Below are 10,824 nucleotides of genomic sequence, written 5' to 3'. Positions count from 1 at the left end.
CACTCACTGTTTCTTTTGTTTTTGATATTGTTTGAATTATACAATATTTCATTTTTTACCAATTATAAGGACAAACTTAACTGAACCAAAAGATGTTATAACAATGGTAATACCACATCGACATGGACGTTAAAGGAGAATGAAACCATTGGAACAAGATAGCTTGTGTGAAAACAGAAAAATCAAAGAAATAGATCAACGAAAGTTCGAGAAAAATCGGACCAATAATGAGAAAGTTATGAGCATTTGAATATTGCGATCACTAATGCTATGGAGATAGCAAATTGGCAATGCGACAAAGATGTGTGATGTCACTTGTGAACAACTCTCCCCATTTCACTAGAATTGCCTCCCACATCTATCCATAAATCATGTGTTCTGTCTCCATGAGGGCATGTAATACATATTTTTGAAGAATACATCATGGATAAAGAGTTTGTTTCATCATAAGAAAAAGCAAAAAGAGACATTTTGAGGGTATTTTACAATCCACCAAAGGGAAAGTTGTTCATCAGTGACATCACACATCCTTGTCGCATTGCCAATGTGAGGATCTCCATAGCATTAGTGATTGCAATGTTCAAATGCTCATAACTTTCTCACTATTTGTCTGATTTTTCTCAAACTTTCTTTATTCTTATTCTTTGATTTTTCTGTTTCTACACAAGCCTATTTGTTCCAAAGGTTTCATTCCCCTTTAAGGGTGGTATAAAACTTTGTCTCACGTACAGGACAATGATGAGAAAATTAGAATAATTCATAATTTCATATCATAAAAATTAATACAAAAGAAATAGTGAGTGGATGACGTCATGGTCTCCTCATTTGCATACCGAACAGGATCGATGTGCATATAACTGTTTTGTGAAATTAAGTGAAATTTTAGTCATAACTTTTCGAATTTTACATCCAATTTTGATGAAATTTTCAGTGTTATGCCGGTGTTATGCTTGTTGGATTTTTTCCTATTTTATATTCAAAACAACTTTTAGTTGGGGTGGACTTGTCCTTTAATAACTTGAATCCCTTTGCCCCAGTCGGAACCCCTGAAGGCAGTGATCGAATCGAGGGGCTCGATCCTTCCTTTTGTTTTTTTTTTCATTTTTTTTTCTAAAATCAAATTCCCCCTTTTTTATCATGGTATATTACTTTAATGACAAGAAACCCCATTAATATGCAACAATATGTTTACATATTACAATTAAAGGTATCGATCTCAATTAATGTCTATTTCCATGCATTTTAAAGTGTTTAAATAACATTAATGTTACATTCAACCATCTTCAACTTTAGCACAAAAATCGATTAGCACGTACACTGTTAGAAAATTTATCCTGAAAATAAAAGAAGTTCCTGCAGCAGTCTCGAGAACACCTGTAATCTAACCAGATTGCTTAATCTTACAGGAAATCGGTATATGGTGTATGTAACTTGGGATGTAAGTTATTGTAAACTTACAAATTTCCTTAAAGAAAACACCCTTTCCCCTTTTTATATACAGACCTGTTCTGTTAAACTGAAGAAAACTTCATGTTTTATGAAGTTTCAAGAATTCTGTTATTGCTTTCTGCAAAATCTGCTGTTTTTCTGTAAAATCCGTTTTTTTAACGGTATACCGCATTTTCCACAAAACTACTTTCACTCTTATACTAGCTCGGGCTTTTGCTATGCATATAAATAGTGAGATTATTTGAAACAATAAATGAATATCAAGGAATTCTGTTACATGTAGCTTAATTTCAGCTCATACATGCATATAAAATACGAAAATAAGTTTTCACCTAAATTTGTAGATTTTCGAAAAGTTTTCAATTTCAAGGGGGGGGGGGGCACACTTGGGTAAAAACAGTATTTTTACATTACAAATTCCGACTGTGGCTCTCAAGGGGAGGGGGGCACGTACCGGCTGCCCTCCTTGGATCCGCCACATGTTGTCAAGAAGGAAGAAAATAGATCATCACTAGAACAATGGCAAAAAATAATAGGCCCCAAATTGTAATTGTTTTTCCCCTCCCCAAATGATCTTTCCTAATCGGGGAGGGGTCGGGTTATAAAACTGTTTTATCCGCCAGTTATCATAGCAACAAGTACATGCTTCTCAGCCAATCAAAATCAAGGAGACTTGTCAGATTTTACAACTTCGCTGACGCGTAATGACCCCCCCCCCTGGGCGGCACGTCAAACGGAACAGGGGAATCCCCCGGCTCACTCACCTCAGCTCACGGATCGGAAATACACCGCAGCTAGCGCTAGCTCAGCCTGTATAGGGTTAGGCAAAGTGGAATCTATTGAATGTCTTCTTCAAGGAATATCCACGACTGCTGAACGCAGGATCGGAATCGCAAGAGACTTCGTAATCTTTGCAAGGGTTACCTAAATATAGCAAATACGTTGCTCCTTGATGACTTGAGGGAAGGGTTTACGTTTTTATCCCGGGGTTTTTATTTATTTTTTACTCAATCCGCATCTCGAGCACATCTACAGCTGCACTTCCAGTTCCACCGACACTTGACCCGACCGAGGCCGAGACGTCGCGGCATGACATGATCTAACTGAGCGGGCCTGTGACTGTGCAGTGTGGGGCGGTTTTTTGTGCTATCAGGTATCAGTGTGTGGGTGTGTGTGTTTGAGTTTTGTCAGACGTGTATCAATCAGATATGATTATTTACGTCTGGGACCGACCTTTAACGTCACCATCCGAAAGACGTGACCAGGGCTCGAACCTCGAACCTCTGCATCAATTTGTAACTTCCCCACAGCTTGGATTACAGGCGCACGCCACAACGTACTATCACTATTCTAATTATAGATCTGATAGGTAATGTTTAAATGAAACACAAAAAATATTCTGAAATATTGTTTAGAAATGTCTGATTTCAAATGATGATGGTGATCTGGTTTCTGTGGATCAATTATGTAACAATTTTTGACATTTTTGCTGAGCTGAGTTTCAGTGGAACAACCACTTTACAATTATTACGCCGAGTATGATATCAATATAATGGTAGTTTTGAATGTTATTGATTAGATCTGTAATGAATGTATAGTAATGATATTGATGATAATATTAAAGTTCAAGTCCATCCCAGAAAAAAATTGATTTGAATGAATAGAGAAAAATCAAACAATGCTGAAAACTTCATCAAAATCTGATGGAAAATTTTTTTGGGACATTTTAAAGTGTCGCTTATTTTTCCCAAAACGGTTCTATGCTCAACTCTGATACATGCAAATGAGAGAGTTGATTATGTCACTCACTATTTCTTTTGTTTCTTATTGTTTGAATTATACAATGTTTCATTTTTTACGGATTTGACTATTATAATACCATCTTGTTTAATTGAACAAAAAAGTGTTTAATCAAATTCCACATTGTTAAGGCAGGAATGAAACTTTGCTCACATGACAATGAGGAGAAAATTCAAATATTTCATATAATAATGTACAAAAGAAATAATGAGTGGGTGATGTCATCAATCCCCTTATTTGCATACTGACCATGATGTGCATATAACTGTTTTGTGCAGTTTAGCAAAACTTTAAAATGTCATAATCTTTTTAATTTTAAATCCGATTTTGATGAAATTTTCAGCATTATTCTTGTTTAATTGTTCTCTTTCTATTCAAATCATTTTTTGTTGGAGTGATTGATTTAAAGTTTACAAAGTCTAATCAGTTTTCATATAACTTAATTTTTTTTACGGGCTATCTTTGACACTTTGTGGACAGGCTAATTATGTGGTGTGAAATACTTGAATAATTGGTCAGTGACGGACTCTGATGCATGCTTGATGCATCTGATTGGAAGCCGAATCAAGGATATATGGAACAAAACATCCTGATGCATCTCTCAAAGTTAAATGGCCTGTTTGCTGTGAGGAAGCCAGCGGGTATCACATCGGCGAAGGTCGTAGACAGAGTGAAGGCTGCATTGCTCAGAGACCTCAAGAATGCAGAAAAGACCGAGGGTCTGGGAGGAGATGGACAGGCTCAGAATGCTCAAGGGTTGGACCTTTTATCATTATGGGGTGGGGGGGGGTGAGGGTATTTGACAATAGATATCATGAATGACCAGAAAAATTGTGTACAAGGATATAGCTTTTTCTGGTTTAAATGCAATGTATTGCATGTTGAGGGTGTCAAAGATATATTAAGAAAAAAGAAAGGTAAACTTCTTGATTTTTGTGCATTCAAGGATTCTTTGAATTAGGGTCTGTAGAAATACTTCAATAGAATATTATTTTAAAAATGAAAAAAAAAAGTGTTTAGGGATGTTCTGGGAGAACTGTGATTGCAGATATGTAAAGGGATATATACATTTATGTAGTTGATTGCTGTGGTTACACTTCGTAATTCAGAAGGTTCATAATTCTGAAACACGTAAATTGCCTATACCTCGATGTTCGTTAATGTGAAAACGTGAAAGGGTTCATTAATCCGAACATTTTTGGCGTTATTAATCATTACGTTTTCGGAATAACGAACCTTCGGAATTACGAACCTCATTTCGTTTTCGGATTAACGAGTCTTCGGAATTACGAACTTCACTTTGTTTTCGGACTAACAAATCTTCAGAATTACGAACCTCATTTCATTTTCGTACTTACGAACCTTCGGAATAATGAACCTTCGGAATAACGAACCTTTGGAATAACGGATGTATGCGGATTCCACTTCCCTATATACACAGCTCAAGCGTGAATATGTTAACGTAATATATCATCAGAAAGTATTCTGATCCTGAGGCAAAACTCTGAGCTAATAATGGAAACAAATTTATTGAAAATGAGAACTACACTGTCATCACAATTTTTATTCATATTGATGAACTTGTCTGATATTAAATGTAAATTGTGTCCCATTTTTTATTCAATTACAGTGGTTCATATGCCCTACGAGCTGATGATCAGAAATGGATAAAACTCCCTAAAATGGGTCATGGAGGAACTCTGGATATGAACGCCACTGGTGTGCTCGTGATTGGATGCGGGAGAGGTACCAAGTTACTCTCATCATTTCTTCAAGGAGGGAAGGTAAACATTAAATAAAAATAAATGTAATATAGGAAATATTTTTATAGCTCACATATCCACCTTGTTAGGTGCTCCTATATTACCCTGGCTAAACTCTGCAACCGATTCCATTGCTAGTAGCTTTTTGAGGAATTACTTCCTGCTAGTGCCCATTCACCTCACCCTTTTCAAGTGCAGCATACTGTATTGTGGATTACCTTTCTGAAGGAAATCGGTCATGGCTGAGATTTAAACCAACAGCCCTCTGTTTAAAAGTACAGAATTCACTATGATGGTTTTAAATCTGCATTGTGAAACCATGGTTTATGGCACATTTTATACATTTATTATGCATTTATGGTAATGAATTTAGTGCATATAATATTGAGAAGGCATCCCATGTTGGTTAAAACTTAAATGAGCCAACTGATTTGAATTGAAAAGTTCACTGTCACTGTTAATTAATCTACAATATTCAGTGGCCCGTATTCTGTGCTAAAATTCTGGGGAGCCAATAATTCAAAAATTCTGTTTATATTGTATATCTCTTATGTTTACCATTGTATTTCCTGTTGCTTTCATAATGAAGAAAATTACTTTAGAATATTTCAATAGAAAATTACGCACAATTTGTGTGTCAAATGAGTTAATAAACAGGATGTGTACTATTAGGGAGTTGTGCCCCAAATAGCTCTCAATACGGTTAAACCACATTTTTAAACCAGAGTTTAATTTAAAGCCGGTTCAGAATAAGGGCCGCTGGGAACAATTTGATTGATAAAATACAAGATATCAAGTATGCAGCTCCAGAATGGAACACAGTCAGTCCTCGTCTCTCCATTCTATGTGATCATTTACTACATAACAATAATTCTAAATGAGATAAATAAATTTTTATTTCAATCTGGTTTGCTAAAGGTGTATGTAGCCCAAGGAAGGCTAGGCAAGGCAACAGACACGATGGATGCATCTGGGAAAGAAGTCGAGACAGCACAATTTGGTAAGTTTGGTAAATTTGGAAAGTCCTGCTTTCAAATAAATGGAAATGCTATATGCATCTATGGTAACAAGGTTAGCACTTGTTGTAAAAAAATAAAATTGGTGAGTTTATTTTTTTAATTATCTCACTTTATGCCATGTAAGATGAAATCCAGAGCATTGCTAATGCCCTTCCTCTTGTCCATCCATCTGTCCCATCTAGTTTTAAAATCCTCTTGACTTTCACCACTGTCCATTAGTTCCAGGATATATGACCTCCCCTCATAGAACAACGATGTCTACATCCTGGCTTGCGCTCATCTGGCACTGGTGTCACTCCTCATGCACCCATCACACACCCAGAGCTACCAAGTCTCACGCATTATGCGATAGACTCTTGAAAGCATTTTGGACTCTTGTTCATCCCCTCAAATCTCTGTCTCACGCAACTATCACAGCCTATATACATTGTACACAATGTCTGTGATCTCACTCAGATTCACAGAAAATCTCACGCATAGCTGGTCTTTGAACTTGGCATCTCTGCACACCTAAGGGGATATGGAGACCGTGCCTTTTCATCCATTGCTCCACGCTTTTGGAACTTCCTCATTCGCCCTGTGAAATTATGCTGCAAACTCACATGTATTTCAGCGGATGTGTAGTAATAATTCAGTCAGATGAGCCTGCACCTATGAATGTTTTTAACAGATACATGGCACAATATAAATGTGGATCAATCAATCTATAAATGTAGTTTATATTTGTTCATTTAGATAAAATACACTTTGTGAATTTCGGCCTAAGTTGAAAATAAAATTTTGTTTTCTGAATTTTTAGAGAGCTGCTTAACAAGGCACATGTGTACTAAGATCATAATTTAGAATAATATAATAAAATGATAATATGGATCCAAATCAAATGATTGTCTGATATTAAGTCATGTATTTTAGCTAACAGGAAAATATGCTGGTGCTAAACAGCTAATGACCAGTTGTGTTGACCAGTTAGTTTTGAGAGAGGATAAATAGTACACATCATTTTGTCAGGCATTAGAATAATTGCTGCCATGTTTGAAACAGTCCAAATGTGTTCAAACTATTCCAAAGAAACATTGTGTGTATAATTCTTACTAACGCCCTGGATGACGTGTATATTATTTGTACCGTATATTGATTACTGTATGCTTTCTCTGTTGCAGATCATGTGACCAAATCTGTGTTTGAGAAGAGTCTGGAAACCTTCCTGGGTGACATTCTTCAAGTTCCACCTGTGTGAGTAAAATTCTGACTCGAGCTTTAGTAAAGGTTCAATTGTGTGTATGATAGGCAATATCATAGTTACATTTTTACAAAGTGTAGTTGAATCCATGCATTTTTTTTGACGCTTTAAATGTTATTTTAGAGGATATTTAGCATCCTCTATCATTAATGACTTTTCTTTTAAGAATGAGCATAAGGGTAGTCTTAAAGCCCAAATTGTATCATCTAGTTCATCAGAAAATAATGGTATTAATTTGATATTTATGGATTATTAAACATGCTTGGAAGCATAATGTAAACATTTTATTCTTAGCGAATATTGTGCATGATATAAAGAGTAGCCTGAGTGGAAAATTATTTGGTGTTTAGTTGTAATAAAGGATTGCAAATAAAATATAACATTTGAGATCAGGATCTAGCTACTATTTGAGTAGATTGGGTCTTGCACAGGTGGTGTTTAAATAAGAAATAACTATGGGCTTTAAAAGAAGGTATAACAGTGTAATCGCCTATAACTTTGCAGTTATTCAGCTTTGAAGGTGGATGGAAAGCGCATGTCTGACATAGCAGCAAGTGGAGAGGTTGTACAACCCAAAGCAGCCAGGCCAGTCAAAGTGTACGATTTACAGTGTCTACGATTTCATCCACCGAATTTTGAAATAGGTAGATTTACCACACACACTTCCCTCAACCCGCCGAGACCGAATCTTGACTTAACACAAGTTTTACAGGGGGGGGGGGGAATGTAGAAAACAAGGAAACAAATTAGCGACCAAACTTGCCTTTATGGCGCTTTTGTATTTTTCAGAATGAAAATGAAAGGATTTTGTGCACACTTTTAGTGAATTTTGTGAAATTTTCAGTTTTGTAACGGGAGGGAAGGCCTGTGGGCCATGGCCATTAAGTTGACCTATTCCCTACACAGGCTACCTGGTTGGGTGAGATAGGGTCTAAAAACTATTTGTATGTTTGTACCATTTCTAAATCTTGCATTGTACATGCTGTCTTGTTTTTGATTAAGTGCCGAATAAATAATAATACTTCTATATATAAATGTACAATTTGATGATTATTTAGAATAAAATGAATTTGTATTTGAAATTAGGAATTTGACTGTGTTCCATTCTTGTATTTTACTGCCCGAGCTTTACATTCATTCCATCAAATTTGTAATAACTTTTTTTTTCACCTTTTATTATCCTTGATTAGAAGTCCATTGTGGGGGAGGATTCTATGTGAGAAAACTAATCCATGATATTGGAAAGAGTAAGTATACTAATGTATTAACTTTTATCATTATAATGTTGTGCTAAAAGTGAGTGAACCCCTACCACAAAATACACTGCTTCAGAGTAACTTACCTCATTGAATGTAATATTTTATCAGCTGACTTCACAATTACATATTTAAAACATAGCAGCTACACTTAAAATTGCTTTTATTTTCTGGTAGGCCGTAGGGTCAGTAACTTTTGAGCACCACTGTATATTATCATGTATACATTTTTATCATCATCCTCATTTTAATCCAGTTATCTGTTCATGAATGTCATTATACTGATATTATACTTGAAAGAAGAAAAAGCCCCCCCCCCCCCAAAAAAAAAGGACTAAAGTATTTTAAGTTTCAGTGAACCATAGAGTCCTAATTCTCATCCCTACTCTTATGAAAGAAAAACATACATAGAAACTACATATAACTGTACAGGGGGGGGGGGGGGGGTCTGGACAATGAAAACACACAATGAAATTGTCATGTGGCCCCTGTTGTTTCAATTGCCTCTGAGACATGGGTCTTGAAATAGTAGAATAACAGTAGTACAAGGTGGGGGGGGGAGATTTTAACTATAAAACAACAATCCCACATTTTCTGTCTTTTTCTTCAGGTCTCGGAACTTGTGCATTCATGACAGGGTTGTGTCGGACGAAGCAAGGTTGCTTCCAGCTAGACCAGCATGCATTGCCAGAAGAGAAATGGACATTGGAGGATATAGTAAAGGCTCTTGATGAATTTCAGAACATGGATCCGGGTGTTAGGTGACCAAGCCCAAACAATTTGTGGACTCTCAATAGGACTTGTAAACACTTGCAGTTTGCCAACCACTTATCAGAGCAGACTGAATGAGAGATGTCTTCTGGTGATAAATTTACACCTTTCGTGCAATCTTTGAATGGTCCAGGAGAGCGTTTCATGATAGGACATGACAGACGTTTTATATTCCATGCTGAAGTGTTCTTGTCAAGCTCAACTTTTCTAGAAAAAAAAACACAAAACATTTGTAATGTTTGTATATGAAGGAAAAAAGGACTTCCTCTTGTGATCATTGACTCATTTGCATTTCCGAAACAATGTAGATGCACCTGAACTTTGAAGATAATTTTTAAAAGGATTTTTATAATTTTGAAACTTTTTTACAATTGTAATTTATTTCATTGACTTCATTGTTCTGTATTTATCATTTATTTTGCTATTATTATTAAAAAATTAGCTTTATAACCATTTTCCTTCACAGATTATTCTTTTTTAAATCGCTTATTCAGTCAGACTGCAGGTCCCCAAAAAGTGGCTTCTTTCATCCAAGTGATATTCAAGACTTGAGATGTTTTGCATATTTAATGAGCTTGATGCGGACCAAAACACCTCTTTTCATTCAGTCATTGCTGCTCTAAATGTGCATCGAATTTCATGAATTTTGTACCATTGTAAAGAGGAAGAATCATACTTTCAGGTCATTTGTTTGGATTTATTCAAAGATTTTGCAATATAGGTTAAAATTTTGGTCTAAAATATGCTACAAAACATGGGTCTCGATCGGTATTCTTGGTTGGGGGATGATTGACACAAATGTTCTTCTGGATGGGGATATATTTCAACACTACCTCCACTAAAGTCACAAGTTAGGACATTTGAGAGTGGTTGATATGAATGGTGTTCTTGGAAGTTCCTTCATTGTTGTAGTGTACTGTACTTATATAGTTTTTTGAAAATTCACTTTGTGTTACAAGTAAGCCTATTCTAAACTCATACGAAAGAAAAAAATGACAAAAATTATCTGGACCATGTACATAGTGATCTGTTTATTGAGCATGATGTATACACAGGGGCGTCGATCCATTTTTCAGATGGGGGGGGGGCAAAATCATGAATCAACCTTCCAAAGGCGCTCGATCAAACAAAACAAACAAACTCACACACACACCCCTAACCCCCCCACACACATGAGCCTATTTTTATATATATATATATATATACATGCATATATATATATATATATATATAACCTTGATTTCAGCTACGCCTACCATTGTTCTCTTCATCCATTTCTTTACAATATTTAAATAAAAAAGAGTTGCCAAAAGCTGTTGTACATGTATAACTTTACACATTTGTATTTCTTCTCCCATATGTGTACTGTATCGAAGCAATAGCTTTGATCCAGCTGAGGCATGGCGGCTTGTCATTGTTCAAAACTCACCTTCACCCGACAAAGGGATTGGTATATAGTGTCGAAAATCTGTCTATCTGACGGTCAATCGGATCGGGCTCGCCCTAGCTACTAACCGTCTCTGTGG

At 36.0% G+C, this 10,824-nt stretch overlaps 1 protein-coding gene across 2 annotated transcripts; it reads left to right on the top strand.

Moving 5' to 3' along the window:
- The first annotated feature begins 2,236 nt into the window (after positions 1–2,236).
- LOC121425139 (probable tRNA pseudouridine synthase 1) lies at positions 2,237–9,681 on the top strand. Of its 2 annotated transcripts, XM_041621132.1 has the most exons (8): positions 2,237–2,602; positions 3,730–4,005; positions 4,880–5,033; positions 5,931–6,012; positions 7,192–7,264; positions 7,776–7,915; positions 8,462–8,518; positions 9,138–9,681. In XM_041621132.1, the coding sequence occupies exons 2-8, from the start codon at positions 3,785–3,787 to the stop codon at positions 9,290–9,292; spliced, it is 882 nt and encodes a 293-aa protein (XP_041477066.1). In that variant the 5' UTR covers positions 2,237–2,602; positions 3,730–3,784; the 3' UTR covers positions 9,293–9,681. The 2 variants fall into 2 exon arrangements, with proteins under 2 accessions (XP_041477066.1, XP_041477067.1); XM_041621133.1 differs by lacking the exon at positions 2,237–2,602 and having other exon boundaries at positions 3,706–4,005.
- Positions 9,682–10,824: the final 1,143 nt, after the last annotated feature.

The sequence above is a fragment of the Lytechinus variegatus genome, chromosome 12 (genome assembly GCF_018143015.1).
Source record: "Lytechinus variegatus isolate NC3 chromosome 12, Lvar_3.0, whole genome shotgun sequence".
In the NCBI taxonomy this organism is placed as follows: domain Eukaryota; kingdom Metazoa; phylum Echinodermata; class Echinoidea; order Temnopleuroida; family Toxopneustidae; genus Lytechinus; species Lytechinus variegatus.
Note: the sequence above shows the minus strand (reverse complement) of the source record. Positions and strands in the feature narration are given on the sequence as shown.

Bases quoted from the DNA above. Each gene is read 5' to 3' on its own strand.
- LOC121425139 (XM_041621132.1), top strand. From the start codon at position 3,785: ATGCTTGATGCATCTGATTGGAAGCCGAATCAAGGATATATGGAACAA. The intron at 4,006-4,879 runs GTTGGACCTTTT...ATTCAATTACAG, and splicing joins CAGGCTCAGAATGCTCAAGG to TGGTTCATATGCCCTACGAG. The intron at 6,013-7,191 runs GTAAGTTTGGTA...TCTCTGTTGCAG, and splicing joins AGTCGAGACAGCACAATTTG to ATCATGTGACCAAATCTGTG.